The 18,752-nt window shown below is 40.0% G+C and overlaps 2 protein-coding genes across 3 annotated transcripts in view; both read right to left on the bottom strand.

The window, feature by feature from the left end:
* The window catches only part of LOC307121138 (disintegrin and metalloproteinase domain-containing protein 10), a 39,373-nt gene extending 38,108 nt beyond the window's left edge, over positions 1–1,265 (bottom strand). Inside the window, exon 1 of the mRNA XM_079808608.1 lies at positions 1,143–1,265. Coding sequence (XP_079664734.1) covers positions 1,143–1,215 — 73 coding nt within the window. The 5' untranslated portion in view covers positions 1,216–1,265. The remainder of the gene's footprint in view (positions 1–1,142) is intronic.
* A 1,649-nt stretch (positions 1,266–2,914) lies between these two features.
* Positions 2,915–18,413, bottom strand: safb (scaffold attachment factor B). Of its 2 annotated transcripts, none has more exons than XM_079808271.1 (21): positions 18,124–18,413; positions 17,640–17,727; positions 15,982–16,049; positions 15,661–15,888; positions 15,440–15,493; positions 10,677–10,725; positions 9,471–9,915; positions 9,074–9,120; positions 8,898–8,995; positions 8,663–8,812; positions 7,699–7,796; positions 7,576–7,613; positions 7,396–7,478; positions 7,162–7,307; positions 6,772–7,068; positions 4,063–4,197; positions 3,935–3,977; positions 3,750–3,850; positions 3,594–3,652; positions 3,460–3,514; positions 2,915–3,364 (listed from the first exon to the last, which is right to left on the bottom strand). In XM_079808271.1, the coding sequence occupies exons 1-21, from the start codon at positions 18,274–18,276 to the stop codon at positions 3,244–3,246; spliced, it is 2,556 nt and encodes an 851-aa protein (XP_079664397.1). In that variant the 5' UTR covers positions 18,277–18,413; the 3' UTR covers positions 2,915–3,243. The 2 variants fall into 2 exon arrangements, with proteins under 2 accessions (XP_079664397.1, XP_079664396.1); XM_079808270.1 differs by having other exon boundaries at positions 2,917–3,364; positions 7,570–7,613; positions 18,124–18,412.
* Between the last annotated feature and the right edge of the window lie 339 nt (positions 18,414–18,752).

Here is an 18,752-nt window from a genome sequence, read left to right as displayed (position 1 = left end):
CGAGAAATAAAGGCAGAATAGCGTGATATATATAGTCAGAATTACGAGAAATAGAGGCAGAATTGCGTGTTATAAAGTCAGAATTGCGAGAATTATGAGAAATAAAGGCAGAATTGCGTGATATAAAGTCAGAATTGCGAGAATTATGAGAAAAAAAGGTAGAATTGTAAGTTCTTACAAACCTGACTTTATTTCTCACAATTGCGAATTTATATCTTGCAATTCTGAATTTATATCTCGCAATTGCGTGTTATGTAGTCAGAATTGCAATATATTAAATCCCAATTGTGTTATAAAGTCAGAACTCGCTATTGCGAGAAAAAGTCACAATTGTGAGATAAAAAGTCGCTATTGCCTTTTTTATTTTGTGGCGGAAACTAGCTTCCATACAAAACAGCGGGCCAATCAGAAGAAGCCGGGGGCGGGGCAAGCATCACATGCACACTTTCTGTTGAAGAAAAATTGTATCTATAAAGAGGATTTGTTGACCTGTTGACTGGGGCACTTTTCAGCTGGTCAAGCTGGGAGACTATGCTCGCCCCCAGCTAAAACACCAGCTGGGGCAGCCTGGGAGACAGGCTTGTTTAAGCATGTTTTTTGTTGTTGTTTTTTGCAACTGTCAGTTGTCAGCCATTTCCGTTTATTTCATAAAATGCATCTCGACACCCCTGTTCTGTGGTGCACTTTTGTCATATTTCAAATGCAAGAACGCATTCTGTGTGAACAGCTCACATAATGCTAGTGTTTTGAGTGGCTCAAGTCAAAAGAACCTACCAACTTTGTCCATTTTATCATCTATAAGATGAAAATCGGTTTGCTTATATAAGTTACAGCATACCTCGCGACCACAAGCCGTAGCACAAACGGTGCAGGTCAAGTTACATGCCAAAGTGTAATACTGGGGTTTGTTCAAATCCCTAACTCTAAAAGTATGAACAACAATAGTATTGCTTAGACCACTAACTGTGATTAAAGGTTTTCTTATATCTGAGTAAGAAAGAACGTCTTATTTGGATGCAGGCAAGTCGAGGCAAACTACAATGAAAGAGGCCAAAAAAACTTCAGTAATCTAGACGAATGTCCTTACATTGACCTCAGATAAGCCCACCACCTGCAAGACAAAGCATAAAGAGACATCTTACCTGTAAAATGTCCTCTAGATAAAATATAAATCAGCAGACAAATCTTGGAAGCACTCAAAAGTGTGGCTACCATGTCTTCTTAGCTCATAGGTGCTTGAAACCTATTCTGAGAGGAATGTTTCTGGTTTCACATGCCTGAACTTCACTAACTAGGCATATACAGACTTGTTAATCGGTTTTGAAGGAGGAACACAATTTGAATTCAGTTTCTAGAGTATAATGGGAATCTTTAATGAGGTTTGTGAAGGGGAAACACAATGACATGTTGGGGTCCCAACACTCATGTTCTTCCAAAGGCTTTTTTCCCTTTTTCTTTTGGGAAACTTCCAGAACTTTCATTGTATAGTTGACTGCAGGGGAGAAGAGAAATCCTCATGGGTGTGTAGTACAGTAATTGAATTTCCAGCTCTGCTCAGGTTCTGTTCCAAATGGCTTGGTCCACATGTCGACATATATGCAGAAGAGAACATGTGCCAGTTTAAACAGCCAAACATCGCTCAGACCTGAAACAACGGACAATATCATTACAACTGAGGACAACCAGCAGTTCTTGGACAATAGTTCAGACAGTATTGAACGGAGCACAAATTTATGAAGGATCTCTTGGCACATTTCAGCAGTATGATATATAATGGAAGTTTTATGGCCCCCAGGCTTTTCTAGGAATGAAATCTGTGTCTGGCTCCACCTCAAAAACCGTCAGCCTGGATGTGATTGGCCACCAATGCACGGCCTGATCTAAGTTAGTGACATCATTCAAGATGCCTCCCCAGAAGGCATCACTTAAGGCAGAGGTTACTTTAGGACATTGTGGAACTGACTTCACCAACTTCACCTCCCAGGTCGTTGTCGGTTGCAAGTCATTGGAGTCGAACCAAAGGTTCTCATTGATCTTTATTGACATATTTATAGGAATAACCCTACAACAGTTAATCATATGGAATGACCATTACAGTTATGAATTCCCAGCCCCAACCAAAAGTTTCACTGCAGTGGCTTGTATTGAAGAATTAAACATCTCACAACATTACCATGGCTAATTTCAAGCTAGCAATGCACAATATCCCCTGTGGAGTAAGTTTGTTGTCCTTATGGTTAACTGAAAACAGATTCAGGAGTGAATGCCGAGCCTCAATTTTGGGACGACGCCCCCCCCCAACCAATAATTTAAATTCTGACAACATCTGAACTATATGGAATTACCTCACAAGATCTGGAAATACACCAAAATAACATTCAGGAAACGGTTTAGTGAGAAACAGGAACTTGAGGGTTATTATTAGATATATTGGTGATTAATACTTCAGTGAATAGACTTGCACAAGGTGACCTTTTGATTTCTGACGTGACATTCAAAATCCATGTAAAAAGTGCATTTATTTATAACAATTTATTCGATTAAAAGCCAGAGTCATCCTACAACATGGAAGTCAAGCTCTGAATAAATCAAGATGTATTGAGCAATCGGCTGGTGGTCATGATGATGGTAATGCCATCCGTTTGCTTCATTTAGTGTTGCAATATGCCAATAAAACATCTCAATCTGTAACCAAGACTATAGAGATACCACATCTTATTAACTGTTTGCCAAGGCAAACATCACTTTTACATTAACCCCAAGTACTAAATTGACCTGTTCAGATTGGATGGTATGAAACACTAAAAATGTAAAAATCTACTTGCATTCTTCAATTCCTCTAATATTGCTTAGACTAAGAACGCCACCTAGTGGCAACACAATGCTAGAGTGCATCATAAGAAAACGAATGTACCTCCTTTATGTAAAGAAAACTCCACAATTTTATTGAAACATCAAAAACAATTGAACAAGTCCATGGTTTCAAAGACAGGTTTCATTTTAGCAAAACATTCCTGAGCATTCAACAAGTCAAAAACAGAAAAGCCTAAAATCTAAAGATGTGGAATGGAGGGGAGGAAGAAAAAAAAAAAAAGTCAAACTTTACACAATGTAACCAATTATCTGTTTGTCTTTACACCATGAAAATAAAAGTGGACTTAAAAATACAATTACAAAGCATGATTGGCAATGTACAAGCTGCAAAGTTTCTTTTCACAGAACAGATACACAAGGGGTTTTAAGTTAATAGCGTCGACCAAAGGCTCCGCCACCCTGTATTCCACTACCCTGAATCATCTGATTCGGTCGATTTAAGGCTCCAGCGAGTGCCTGGGTCGTCCCTGTCTGCATGTATCCACCTCGGCTACAGAGTAACAAAAGAAAAAAAAACAGAGCATTATATTTCCATTTACAAAAGTTAAGTCTAGCCATCACAAACAAAAGCCTAAGTCTTGATACCTTGCCATTCCACCTCGTGCCATGTGACTCTGTCCCGGGACACCTCGGTCTGCTCCTAAAAAGAAAGGTAGTAAGTTAGACAAGAGGATAACATGTCTTCTTTTGATCTTAATAGAAAAAAATATCAGACATACCTTGCCAGTTTCTGTCCCCGTCCATTTTGCGACCAGGCTCCCAGTCCCTGTTGTCACGACTTTAAACAGGAAGCAGAGCAAAAGAACTGAGTGAGGGGAATTCACGAACATTTAAATGAAACGGCACGTCTGACTAGAGGAGATAAAAAGACTTACCTGCCTGGCACCGGCCTCATCGGATTTATTCCACGCTTGTCGAAGCCGCCACCCCAGTTGTCACGACTGTCCCGGCCATGTCTGTCCCGATCTGAAAAGTGCTATAAATTGAGAAAGGAGGATGAGACGTTTTCCAATACCTGAGGAACAAATCCAAATTCGGTTTTGTGAAGGGCTTATCTTACCTGGTTGTCTCTGTCTCCTGACAAACCACCTCGGTTGTCCCTCCTGTTCGTAAGGGGGATGAAGATCATTACGATATAGGAGCAAAATCTATAGACAAATATCTAGATCTAGACCAAGCTGGCGTTACCTGTCCATCCCCGCATCATCCTGGTAGCGGCTGCGGTCTCTGTGGTCAAAGTCTTGGTAGCGGTCTTGGCGTCCAAAATCCGAACGTCCATAGCGATCATCCATAGTCATTCTCTTCATCTGCCAGTCATCTTTTCTGTTTATTCAAAACAAAAAAAATGGGAATACAGATACTCTGAATCCCAGTCTAGGGCTGCACGATATATCGAAATTATCAAAATGTCCAAATGTTCATATTGCGATATGCATATGACAATTAGACTGGGTAAACCCAGCCTAAACTGCCGGCGATTTGATTTCGCCCTGCAGCTCAGTCTAGAAACCTGTACATTTATTTATCCTGCGTCTGTTAAGCATTTGTGGGAACCAATCACAGACTGGCTTATCCACCTGGCACACTATTGGCGGGTTTAACACAATGACGGATAGAGAAAGGAAGGGACAATACACGTTGAACACTCCTCGTGGTCTAATTGGTTGAAGGACTATCCAATTGCATACAGAGTCATTTGAACGATGCCCGTTGATCACGCCTCTTGTGGTCTGATTGGTTGAAGGACTAATTGAGAGTCATTTGAATTATGCTCGTTTATCACACCTCTTGTGCAGTAGAAAAAGCATAGCTGACTCCCCAGACCAATGTTCAATCTTAAATTGAGCTTGGTCTGGTGATAGCCAGACAATATGGGAATGGCTTATGATAACGGAATGATTTTAATACTTCAAAAGAATCCGAAAAGCCTACGTTTTAGGTCAACGCAGACTGCAAATGGAATAGACTGGACACATGCCTGTTTCACACACGTGACATGCATTATTATGTTATTAGACGCAACAAGTGACCATAGGAAGTCACCTCTCGGACTTACTGAACCTAAAGGCACAGGGATATGTTCACAACCTGATTGGTAGGCTTTTATTACATGCATTTCGTGATGTAACTTACTGAACATCCGAAACAATGCTGTGTGCTGGGCTAAATGCGCTCATTGTATGTGCATATCCTACATATGGTGGTATTTTGATCAGCTGGAAACTCGTGAAGAGCTTATAAAATGTGTAAAGGATTCAAAACAGCGGCAGGAATCCTTCTGTCAGACACACAAATGAAGATCTGCTGCAAGGAGACGCGGCTCTGACGCCTGTACCGAACTGTGATGGGAAACATCTTGACTATGACAAAAAAAAACAGGTATGCTTGAGCATTTTGTCCTTTTTAGGTTCGCATCTTGTGACATCACGTCCCGTTTATGGTCCATGCTGCGTTCATATTTCATTTGAACCGCACCTGTTTGCTTGGAAGAGGACTGAGACCCATATTTTCGTCTCTTTCTCGGTGTCCAGGGTTCGGAAGGCAGTGTTCACACGTATTCACTTGAACCCCACTAACGGAGCAATCGCACCGGGTTCCTTTTAATCAAACCAAACAAGCCAAGTGTGAACACTAGGGGTGTAACGGTACACAAAACTGACAGTTCGGTACGTACCTCGGTTTTGAAATCACGGTTCGGTACAGCAGTTTTAAAAAATGGCTTTTTATTGATTTTTTTTATTAAACAGTGGTTTACTGACAAAATATTGTCTGTCCTTAAATTAATTAAATTATAACTAAAAGTGTCTTAAAGATAATGCTGTAAACTATATAGGGAGCCCTTACTTGCACATTACTATAATATTAAAGGTTAACAACAGAGCCCAAACTATGAGCCTATATTCAGCTGATATTCATGTTTAGTTATAGGATAATCAACACTCAAATAACACATTGTGTGCAAACATGTAAACTTCACATAAGGCAGTTTTTGCATTAACTCCTAAATCTAATTATAAAATTATGTTTTTTCTCCAATTCGTTGTTGAAATATAATCTTAGTGACTGTCCTTTTCATGACAGATTTATCTAAACATAGCATTAAATAATCAAGACATCACTAACAGGTTAAGTAGAATTAATATATATATATATATATATAGGCTAATATAGTGCATATATTTAGTAAAAGAGTTGATTTCTCTAGTGAATTAACAGCTATGGACACTGAAGGACTTCTGACTCTGAGGTAAATGATGCTACGTGACATTGTTTACAAGCTGTTTGACGTCTTTCCACGATTGAAACACTGAGCGATTACACGACATATGATACGTTTCAGGAAGTGTTATCCTCAACATGCCTTAAGATATTAATTCATGTTTATTCTTCTGGAAGAGATGATCGCGTTCACTTGCCGCTTGAATTGACGCGCCTATACAGTGATCAGTCGTCACAATAAAGAGCGTCAAAGCGGCATTTATCGTTTGAATTTCGTGATAAAATGGACTGAATACTTAATATGTTCGAGTGGGTACTAGGATTGTAGTGTGTTCCGCGCATAAAACAAGCCGACTGTTAACTGCTAAAGATTGCATTCGGAACCGTTCGGTACACACGTGCACAGAACCGTAAGGCCTGTACCTAAACGTTTCGGTACGAATACGTGTACCGTTACACCCCTAGTGAACACAGTTAAAGCATTATCGTATCGTATATCGATATATTATTGCATAACTCTTCAATATGGTGCAGCCCTACCACAGCCAAAGCTGACAAATCAAGATGCTCCTGCTTAGTGGACTTACCCAAGGAGTCAAGTAGAGTTGCAAGTGGGTGCGGAAATCTTGTCTTTTACTGGTTTGGCAAAACTGTTCGGCAACCCTACTCTATGCATACCTGCCATCCATGTCGTAAGGCCTCTTGATGGGGCGTCGGTCCTGTTCAAAGCGTAGCTGATCCTGTTGCCGCCTCAGCTCCTCCCTCTCCCGATGGATGCGTTCCTGCTCGCGCCGCCGCTCAAACTCGATCCGGAGGCGTTCGCGCTCCAGGAACTCGCGCTCCCTGCGGTCGGCATCCAGACGCTGCTTCTCCACCTCCAAAAAGTTGCGCTTCCTCAGTAGTCTCTCCCTCTCCTCCCGCTCCCGGAAGAGGCGGATGCGCTCGCGTTCCGAACGGCTGTCGCGGTCTCGCTCGCTGCATCGTAAATTAACATCAATTGGACAATTGCTAGATAGATTTTATATCAAGACTAGATCAGGGCCGAAAAGATAGAAGCATCAAATTTACCCAGAGTGCCTGCGTCTCTCCACCTCTCTAATCTCTCGTTCCCTCTGCCTCTGACGCTCTCTCTCTCTCTGCTCCTTAATTTGGTCAAATGACAAAATGTCCTTCCTATCCTTGCTGGAGGATTTACGGTCACGACTCTTAGTGCTCTGAAACAAAGATTGCCGTGTCATTTTAACACTTGCAAAACAATACAAAGCAGTGAGAATTCAAAACGGTTAAAAACACAAAACATACTCGTTCTTTGCTTTTTGTTTTCACGCTGATGACTGGCTCTCCTTTCGACTTGTCCATCACGACAGTCCTCTCACCTCCTACCTCTGTAACGGCAAGATTGAACCATTAAGATCTGGATACCTTTGCATAGTACTTAAGATAATAACAAATGTGAATGCCAGCTAATCTTATTACCTTTACCTTCAGCGTTTTCAGACTTCTCATCCTTGTTATCAGATCTGTAAGGAAGAAGCCATATGATGTGACTGTTACAGTTATTTGACATGCAGAGATGTCTGTATATACCATGGATCTACAACTTACTTTTCGGTCTTCGAGTCCGTGGAGTGTCTTCTATCACTGCCAGGCTTTTTGGGATCGCTTTTGTCAGCAGGCTTCTTTCCAGCAGGCTCGTTCTTGGCCTGAATACAGATCAATCAATTAGCTTTGTCTCCACACTTCACGTCAATAATGCTGTCAGCCACCTAATTCTGATGCAAACGAGTTTAGAAATAAGGGCACTTGCACACTAGACAAAGCTTTTGGAAGAAGAGCCATTTTAAGGGAATGAAATGTGCATTTGAAATAGAATGGCAATAAAACCAATCAGATGTCCAAAAGCAGATATTGTCATTGGTAAATGATGTGATCTCTGGCGAACTCTAGTATGTTAGCACCCTAATAATACAGAGGGTATGCATTGACATCAATTTCCCGCCGGATCATGCCCCCTCAGCCAGACTGAGTGGCAAAGAGCTGCTGCATGAACTTGGAAAACACGGGTAAAACAAACGGTTAACAGTTTAATCTAAAGTTTGGACTCCATATAGTGTTCTTTACAACTTATCAAAGATCCAGTGATCCATGGATATTGACATGCAGCCAGGAATCATGTTTCCTGACATTTATATGAGCCTGATTTCGACGCCGAGGTAAAACAAAGCAAAATTGCCTGTGAACGCTTTATATAAATACAATATAGGTCTAAATGCGGGTGATCACTTATATCAGCGTTATATAGAATCGCAATTTCGTCCAGCCCGGTCAGTGTTTATTAAAAAACAACAATATAAGATGGTAAATATTTAACTGATGCGTTATCAATACATAGGGTATGATTTTACATAAAAATTTAACATATTGAGACAAAATGATAACCGTAAATCCATGTTTTGTGTGTTTTTCGCGACATTCACACTGAAAACCAATGCTGCCGCTCAGTCTTCTCGCAGTCATTCCGGCCAACGTTGACGTCACATGCATACCCTATATAAGCAAAATCACATACCCTTTCTACTGAAATCATCCGGCCATGCAGTTCGGTTCTGTGCAGATGGCTGATGCACTTCGTAGCTTCCTCAGTGGAGCACATCGTAACAAACCCATAGCAGCGAGCGCCTGGGCTTCGGGCGTTTGTTACTACTTTCGCACCAACAACCTGCAAGCAGTAGCAAACATGGATCAAGACACTGCCCAACCTAAGAATAACATTTCCAATGTGTAGTTTTCTATAATATGCAGACCTTGCCATATTTGCTGAACAGATTCTTTAGATCTGTCGCTCTGGTGGTCGAAGAGAGTCCACTGACCCAGAGGTTCCTTCCGCTAGCAGCAGCATTACCTGATGGGCCACAAGATCAATTTACCAGAGTCCAGAAACAATTTCTTGGTCAAAAGTAGTAGTTCATTGCACACCCACCTTTATCGTCTTTCGACTCAGGCTTGGTTGATGTATCCTCATCACCGCTAGAGAAAAAGAAAATGGTATTATGAGAAATTGAATGGGCAATATGAATGGGATCACCAGTGTTGATTAACAAATACCCACCTGGTGAAAACACACAACCTCAGTCAATGAACAAAGATTTGGATATTACAACTTGAATAGTCATGTGAAGCCCAATTACATTAAACATACCTTGGACTAAGATGGCAAAGCAAATTTCTGGTACATTACTTTTTGAAGGTAGAAAAAAAGACAAAATGGTAGACGAATTGCGCAGTCGTTTACACCTCCCAAGAGCACCCATACTTGTTAACAAAGGAGCCAATGAAACAGAGAAAGCCATTGTTCTAGTAGACAGAAAACAACAAACCTCTTTTTCTGATCATCACCACCCTGTACAGAGGACTCTTTGACTTCTGAGGACTCAGCAGGTTCAGTCTTCTTGCATTCCTCGTCCGCTTCTCCTTTAGACGCCATTTCCGAATCAACTGCGCTTTCGATATCGCGCAGACATGTTTCGCTAGCATTAGCGGCCTGAGTGGATGTGCTCTCAGAGTCCACCAAATTGTCCTGAACGTTTTCTTGGTCCTTGCTTGTCGGATCGACTTCACTTTGCTTTGATGCGTCAACATCCATTTCGCAGGCTGACGATTCTGCTTCCAAATTGGCGGCCTCCTCTGCGTTAGCAAGGTCGTGCACATTGTCTTCCTCTTTGTGAGAATCCCAGACTGAAGATTTCTCGTCTTCAGTCGGCTCTTCAGCGAAGTCTTCCTTAAGCGGCTCTGATATACAAGACCCGGCTACTTTCTCACTTTCTACGGATTTAACAGGAATAGAATGGCACAGAGTTTAATCACTTCTGAGACATTGCAAAGTTATCGTGGAACTGGAATAGGACGTGGCCCTCTGCTTTCTCATACACAGGCAAAGGCAAGCTACCCTATGAAGAGACTGGAAAAACCAAAGCGAGAACAAGCAACAAGCTTCCAGACAACAGGCCATTTCTTTTCAGTTCACCTGCACCCTGAAGCAGAGGGCGCACTGTTGACCAGGGAAAGCCACAAGACCTCCACCACATTCGAGTGTCCATCGTCGACTTTAGTACTTGAAATGTCCATGATAAGGAAGAAGCAGCTTGTGCTGTCTTTACAGGAAATGTGTTTTTCAAACAAGCAAATGGTCCATAAGTGAAAATCTCCAATTAACAAACTTTTGAGTCCTACAGAGATTTTGCTTCAGCATGATCCGGGTCTTCTTGTCTTCTCTTCGTTGTCTTCTTTAAGCAACCTAGAAACACTAAATTGCATCTGCAACAACCATTTAAACCAACCAATGTACTAACTGAAACGGATTACTGGCTCTCTGCATATCTGTGCCTTCCAATAAAAACAAGCATGCGAGTGACTATAACATGGTTCTAAATTAATAGAAATGGCTAAATTGTCAGCAATGCAGAAAGCCATTAATCAACTTTGGATTTCCAGTCTCTTTCTTGAATAACCTGATACATTTACACTAAAAGGACCTTAAGGCTTCACCCTGACTTTAAGAGCAATTCCAGAACCCCATACAGTACCTTTTTCGCTTTTGGTGTCCTTGCATCCATGCTCTCCATCCTCCTCCTGCTAAAGATAGAAAATGAGTGTAATTTGGTGTAATTTGCAGGTGGGACACGTCCCCACCAATTTTTGCCATGGTCAATATTGTCCCCACCACTTTTTTGAAACACCTCTCGGCACGGATGCACCTAATACAAAAGCAACATCTGCAGCTGATTAGCAATTTGTTCGTTTGTGTTAAATAAGAGGCGATCTGATGCTGGAATGTGTTTCTGAAATCATACTGAGTGCTCGTTGCCACTGTTATCACACAGACGAGCGCTTCAATCTATTCGCTCTCTATTCATTCTAGTGAAATCACAAAGCAAGATGCACACAAACTGCTCTTGATATTGTAGGGCTGAAAATAATCAAAGATATTTGAAAATGAACAAAGACATTTACTTTACTGTTTTACCCCCCCTCTTTCTTACCACGAGGGCCATTTGGAATTCATAAAGACAGAGGTGCTCAAATCCTGTAGGCCAACGTGTGCACATCGGGGGTCTACGAATTGTCACACTTTTAGTACAGTGGGGAAAGTTGTAACTATCTGATTGGTCAGTTTGAATGTCTTACATTTGAGTTTCAGTCAAGGAAGGGATAAACGAAGATTGAACTGTTCCTCTACGGGTCTCCTTTCCTTCTTGTCCCTGCTCTTCTTTTCTTAGGGCCTGCTCTTTGCGCATTTCTTCTCTCTGCTCTTCTTTACACTGGAGCTTCTTGGCTCTTACTCTCTTCTAAAGCACTCCTCTCTCCTCCTGTCTCTCAGGTAACATTCTACATATATGCTGGGTACGCTTAATGGTTTAAGTTTATTATGATCCCATACATCTATTCTGTAACTATTTTAAGTAACCATAACCATATATCATTAAACTCTTTCAATTACAAATAATGTGCCAACTAGTTTTGACTTGGTATTAACTTTGATGAGCTACCAATTGCAATGCAATATCGTCACACTATTGCAACTAGGGAGGGGCATTTTTCCAAAATATTGTATTTGAATATTCGTTTATTTAAACAATGAAAATGACGTTGTTATTTTTTTTATTCATCAAATTGTCGTCCCCATTTCTAAACAAACGTACGATTAGGCAATATTGACAACAAGCCGTTACATCTCAAGGTTTTCTTTCGGTTCAAAACATTAAACAATATGTAAACCAAAAATATAGGCCTAAAGAAGCATTATAAGCTAAAGCAGTGTGAGCGGGGAAAAACACTAATAAAGCAGACTAATTTTGCTATTATAAAAGTTATCTTGCTCTCACATGGGGTACAGCTGCGCTTACCTGCACTCGTGAATGCAGTGATGGACAGCAGTCTTTCCTCATTTGCCTGGAGTTTCGATTTCATGTGATTTCTCATTGGGGTCGTGATATTATGATAGCTCGGTTTCATCAAAAGTAACTCCATTTTGTAAGAATTTTAAATTATTTTATTTCCAAACATCGCGAGGCAGACGACGACATTATGTGATCAAATTATTAACATGCTCCACAGCGCCAGACAGTGGATTTAATTATAACTTTTAATTATACAGTTTTAGCGGGATTTATCATGGATTTACTGCATTTAAATATAGCAGGGCTCTAGACTCATTCTTCCCACTGGTTGCTCTGCTACCCTTTTTTTTTATATTAATCATAATAACCTTGCATGTTGATGAATTGTTCTTTTGAGCTGATTTATACATGCTGGTTTTTTGTTGTGTTTTGTTGTTGAAAAATATAATGATCATGTTAGTTGATCTATAATGCGTGAACACCATGTTAGTTTTAGTTAATTGACGTATGACAACACCGGTAATACCCGTAATACCGGTATCACCGGCGGGGGCTTTCAAATCGCTCATTTTAAAACTAAAGTATAATGCACATGGACGCTCGGGCATTCATAACGGTGCGGAGCAAAGCAAAGTTGAGCTTCCGTAGGAATGAACTGAAAACGTGCCAGTGGACACGCACCGTGAATGACAGTGCGGCCGTGAATGAATGAGTGTGCGAGAGTAGGGAGTCACTGTTGACCGTCACGTCCTTCTGTACGCGTACACACACAAAAATTCAATGCAGCATTTAAAATACTTGCACACGTGAGTTATTGCAGGCGCATATCAACACGTTATAAAAATCGGCAAGGCATATCAGCATCATTTTTTCATATCCGATGTCGTACCGATAATATTGTGCGTCCTAATGGGACCAAGTTTTACAGCTGGAGCACACAGGTCCACAGGTCTTGATCTACCAGGATCTTATTACTTGTTTATTCTATGTACTTTAAACAAGCAATTCTTTTGTTCAGTACAATCACTTGTTTGGAGGGTTTTTTGGACCCGTGGTTAATTATGATTCAAAATAAACAGCCATCTTACATAATCCAGTGCAGAATACATAACTATGGCGTACTTGCTTAATTTTTCCTCGTGTCTGCTGCATGAGCCGCACGCACCTCAAAACTACACACTCTAAAGAAGGCCTTGTAGTGCTGGGCGGTATGACCAAAAATTTATATCACGGTATTTTTCTAAATTATACCGGTTTAACTGTATTTTTTCCCCCTATGCATGACAGGGTGTTAACCACATTTTTTACTGATTGAGAGAGGAAATACTGCAGTAGATTGACTAGAATGCCCTATTTTACTGTCATAACGAGTGAATATTGTAGAAAAATTCCACACGAGTTAATACAGGTTTGCAAAGCCCCACAAAATGATGCTGTGGGGAGACAACAACCAATAAAACACAGACCTGTAACACGCTCATTACAGACACATGAATATTAAAATATGAGTTGAGGACAACTTATGCATTTTAAAAATCTAACCCTACAAGGGAGAAACGCGGAAAAACATTTAAAAGGCCTAAGGATATTTTCAATACATTTAAGAGCACTACAGTCTCTGAACAAACACCACATGTCAGTTTAACACAGAAAGAATAAAGCAGTTACTTTTTTGTGCCTCCTTTGAATTGTCAGTCTATTAACTTACATAATTGTCTTCTGTGTATCAGAATAATCCATTATGTCATCGCGGTCATGATCAGATGTACGGCTGTATCAGTGTCATTGTTTGCACATATTTCATTTGAAGAAGACGTGATGAAATGTGCGTGCATATACGCTGCCGGTTCGGGTTTTCAACACTAGAGTATATGAAATATCTCCATAAAAAACTTAAGCATGCTCATGCCGATCTGAATCTGATATGATCCATGTGGTGAGCGTTGTTAATCTCATCGTGGTGCTCCACGCAGAAACCTTTCATGCGCGCGCATGTTGTTTGAATTCTCCGGTGTTATCATAGGCTGTATCCGAAATCGCCCCCTAAACCCTCAATCACTATTCCCTACATTAGTCCACTAATACAGTTCACTTAAAGGAGTGAATGAAATCGAATGAGTGAATCCGGACAGCCGTTGAGTGTACATCGGCTGTACACTCGTTATTGCGGTGCAATGTGGAATTGAATGAGTGCACTATGTCCACTATGGTTTCAGACACCACTACAAATGGCTGTCCCTTCAAATAATGCCCTATTTGAGGGTATAGGGGGCGATTTCGGATACAGCCATAGGCTGTATTGCGATCTCAGCTGTGCCCTCAATACAGTGCAACGGGACACCTCTCAAACAGTGTCGAGCTGTGCCGTGTTCCAAACGTTGTTTAAAGGGATCGTTCAACCAAAAATTTAATTTAGCCCATGATTTACTCAACCTCAAGTCATCCGAGGTGTATATGACATTCTTCTTTCAGACGAATAAAATCTGAGTTATATTAAAAATGTTCATGGCTAATCCAAGCATTAGAATAGCAGTAATAGTTGCTCTGTTTTTGAAGTCCATAAACAAAATGCATCTGTCCGTCAAATAACGTGCTCCACGCTGCTCCGGGGTGTTAATAAAGGCCTTCTGAAGCGAATCGATGCGCTTGTTTAAGAAAAATATCCATATTAAAAAATGCATTTCATTTTTTTTCTATGGCTCTGCATCAGCCGTCGCCACGCCATCACTTCTGGCGAATAAGGTCAAAATACATGCAAAATACTGGTGCGATCATAGATAAATACATTGAATCCTCATTAGTGCCTGCGTGGATCGGTCGAATGAGGCATCCACGTGTATATATATATCTATCTTTGATCACGCTAGTATTTTGACCTTATTCGCTGTAAGTTATGGCGCTGGGAAAACTAGATGACGTGTCTGATAAGAGGTAAAAAAATTACATAAATACTGTTCGGTTTTTTAAATCGTTTCGTGTCTTAAGACATCAATGTGTCGCCACGAGCCACATGGTTTAATAAGGATTCGTATGTCTATCTGTTTTTACTCTCATACTCTAAAATATCCCCAATGACATGCACTATACGACGATCACACTGCAACGGTTGGAATCTTCATTTGTGTTCTACTGAAGAAACAAAGACAACCTATATCTTGGATGCCCTGGGGGTAAGCTGATAAACATACAAATTTCGTTTTTGGGTGAACTATCCCTTTAAGCGACATATACCGGTTTTGCGGTATCATCAAAATTCATATTCAACAAAAATAAACAACGTTTTTTGGTATGAACCGATATACCGCCCAGCATTATGACCTTGCTTAATCGACACGTTTTATCGAGGAAATTAACGTCAGTTAATCGATCGTTGATTCATCATTAGCATCCCTACACTGACGCCAACGGAACAAACCCCCTCCCCACAAAAGGTTAACTTCCTTGAATACCTGACACGGAGCTTCCAGGTTCTCATCCATCTCTGCGTCATCAGCCTTCATTTTCTAAAAGCCAAAGAAAGCATCACTCAATGTGCAATAAGAACTAGGGTTAATATTATTAAGAAAGAACATTTGTGTTAATTGAAATAAAGCTAAAATAAAATAGAAGTCAGAAAACTAAACTCATATATATATATATATATATATATTGTCTAATGTTAAAACCTCACCTCAGATTTACTCATGATGGCATCATCAGCGTCCTCCGCATCGTGGTTATTTGTGGCATCCTCCCTCGGGCTGTCTGCGTTTTCATCGTTTGACAAGGTGTCAAGAACCTCGTCGTCATATTCTTCTCCATCAGTCCCACCTCCATTGCCCATATCGGCTTCATCCAGAACATTCATGTCCATGATATCCATCTCATGAAGGTTATCTGGGATAGCATCGGAGTCCTCCTAAAGGAGGTAAAGATAGATGTTAGTTTTGACAACCCTAGGCAAAATAACTCAACGCAGTCCAGATCATATCCGTCAAAAACTTGTGAGTACCTGGCCATCAGCAGAGTCCTCCTCAAGGGTGCCATCTTCAGGTTCATCAGGTTCATCTTTGCCCTTTCCTATAGACAGAAAGAAAGAAATACCATTGAATTCAAACCAACTTAAACTCACAATGAAATCAAAATATCTTCCCCTCCCTATCTGCAGTTCTAGCTAAAAATAAGCAGAATCATGAATATTTCCATTCTGGTGTAATCAGTGCCTGATGTTCATACCTGATGCAATACCAAATTTAGCATTTTAGTGAACAGTAAAAGGGCTAGCTTACCCAAAAATGTTCCCATAATAGGTGGGAACCACAAGCCATCCTAGGTGCATAGGACTTTCTTTTTCAAGCAAACACAATCAGAGTTATATTAAAAAATATCCAGGCACTTCCAAGCTTTATAATGCCGGGAGTGAATAGTACCTAATAGTGCCCAAAAAAGCACATCCATCCATCATAAAAGTAATCCATATGGCTCCAGGGGGTTAATAAAGGCCTTCTATAAATCATTAGCTTCCTGTAACAGGCGTATGCGAGTCGAGTTCCAGTTGAAGACTGACCTCCGACCCAGGATATTTTTTTAACATAACTGTTTGGCTGAAAGAAAGTCATATAGCCTACACCTAGGATTAGGCCTGTAGCGATAGTCAATAAATCAATCGCACGATTTAAAAAAATTAGCTCGATAATTAGCTCGAGCGTAACATTATATGATGCCTGTCATTAATGTTCATCAAAGAACAACGGGAACAGAGAAAATTGTAGCTTTAATGATGATTAATCTATATTTCACTTATTATTTATGCAGTTAAGAAAAGTGTTTGATAACTATTACATTTCTGTACATGTCTAACAGGGGAAGGCACAGGTAAAAATATCATTTATTATTTTGGGTTTATGTAAAGATTGTTTTAAGTTCACTTAAATTAAAAGTTGTTTTTTTTAAAAGCCTAATAAATGTTGAAATTGGTATCTTTCAGTTATACTGTAATGTCAATAATGTTTCATAGAGACATCAGTGATACTGGCCTTCATTCATAAAAACATGCCAATACAACACATTTAAAATATGCTGTCAATAAATTGTTTCTACATTAATTTGGAGAGTCCCTGAAATTATTACAATATCAAAACATTAAAAATGTATTACTCGCGATTAATTACAGAATTTTTTTTTATTAATTAGTTGTTTTTTTATCGATTCCCAGCACTATCTAAAACACAATCATCCGTTGCAGTTTATTCAAGTCCATTTTTTGTTAACAGACTGAGAATCCATTGCTTTTTTTGTTTTGGTCATTTATTGTGGATATTTAAAATGCTTTCTATTTTCAGTGTTAAATAGTCTTTGGAAATAAAAGTGTATTGATCTTTGAAAAGGTGTACCTGCATTATTATGCCATTATCATTATTTTAAATGACAATATTGTTCGTTTATCGCAATAATTTCTTGGCCAATTTATCGTCCAGCAAAAATTTATAGTGACAGGCCTACCTAGGATGGCTTGAGGGTGAGTAAATGGGATAATTTTCATTTTTGGATTAACTATTGCAAGATCAGTATAGTGTACTGTATAGAGTATTGAGTGCATTGTTACACCCCTAATATGTGAATGAAAACCATTAGAACATAAATATCAACATGAATACGTCTCGCCTTTACCTTTTGGAGTTCGCCTAGGTGTTTTCTTGGGCGTTATCTCAAGATGTACAATAATCTCATCTGGATTCCCGCCCTCTTCTTCAATTGCCTGAAACGAAAGCATGACACAGTCAAAAGCAAGAATGAATGTAACCCATTGTTACTTTTTGTTTACAGCGTCACAAAAACCCATTTTTATTCTACACAGACATTCATACTATGCATATTACGTAAGCCTTTAATTCAAAGCATCCTGTAAAGCCAGTTTGATGTCTGAAACAGTCGTGTTATATACACAAACCTATAACGTTATATAGCGCGCATAACAAATGAATAGAAACAATTCAAAACAGCATAGAAATAAAAATAGAGCACAAATATAAACAGCACATTTACCGCGGTAAACATCCACCCCAGTAACTCAGACCATACAAAGCCTGTTTATTCATATGTAATATAGAGTTGCAAAATGATCATTTATGGATATATATCGGAGTCCACTTGCCTTTTTGAGTCTCTCTGAAAGCAGGCTTTTATTGCCGCTGATGTCGAGATTTCGGCGCTTCAGCTCGGCCTTCAAATCGATCACTCTCAGCTCCGATAACTTACGAACCCCCGCCTCCACAGGCCCCACATCTGCGGTCGAAGAGTCTGACATGTTTTCGGGTTGTGAATTTTACCGTGGAAATACACCAATGAGTCTCTTTCTACCCCGCGCGCACTCACCGGATTTCAGACAGAACACGACAGCCAGCGTTTCTCTCTCGAAGCAAAATGGCGCAGTCCACTACAGCCCTGCGCATGCGTCTGCCTTGGGGATTTTTGGCGCATGCGCATAGACGCCATCATATTCGCGGTCGTTGACTGGAGCTTAACCAGCGCGGGAAAGTGAGACTTTCTTGCTGATATTATTTTGTAACTTATTCCAAGAATGTTTTAAAATTATGTTTTATGTTTTATACATTCCAGGTGGGGGTAGATATAGAATATTATAGGTGCAAGATTTTTTGACAGTTTTAGAACAGCTGGGAATTTTTGCAAAAAATAGCCTAGTCATTTATAATATAGTTTCACAAACAAGTGAATTTAGTTTATCCCAAATGAAAATTTCCTGATAATTTACTCACCCCCATC

The sequence above is a fragment of the Gobio gobio genome (genome assembly GCF_949357685.1).
Source record: "Gobio gobio genome assembly, chromosome: 24".
NCBI lineage: Eukaryota > Metazoa > Chordata > Actinopteri > Cypriniformes > Gobionidae > Gobio > Gobio gobio.
The sequence above is the reverse complement of the archived record's forward strand: the minus strand, read 5'-3'. Positions and strand labels throughout refer to the sequence as shown.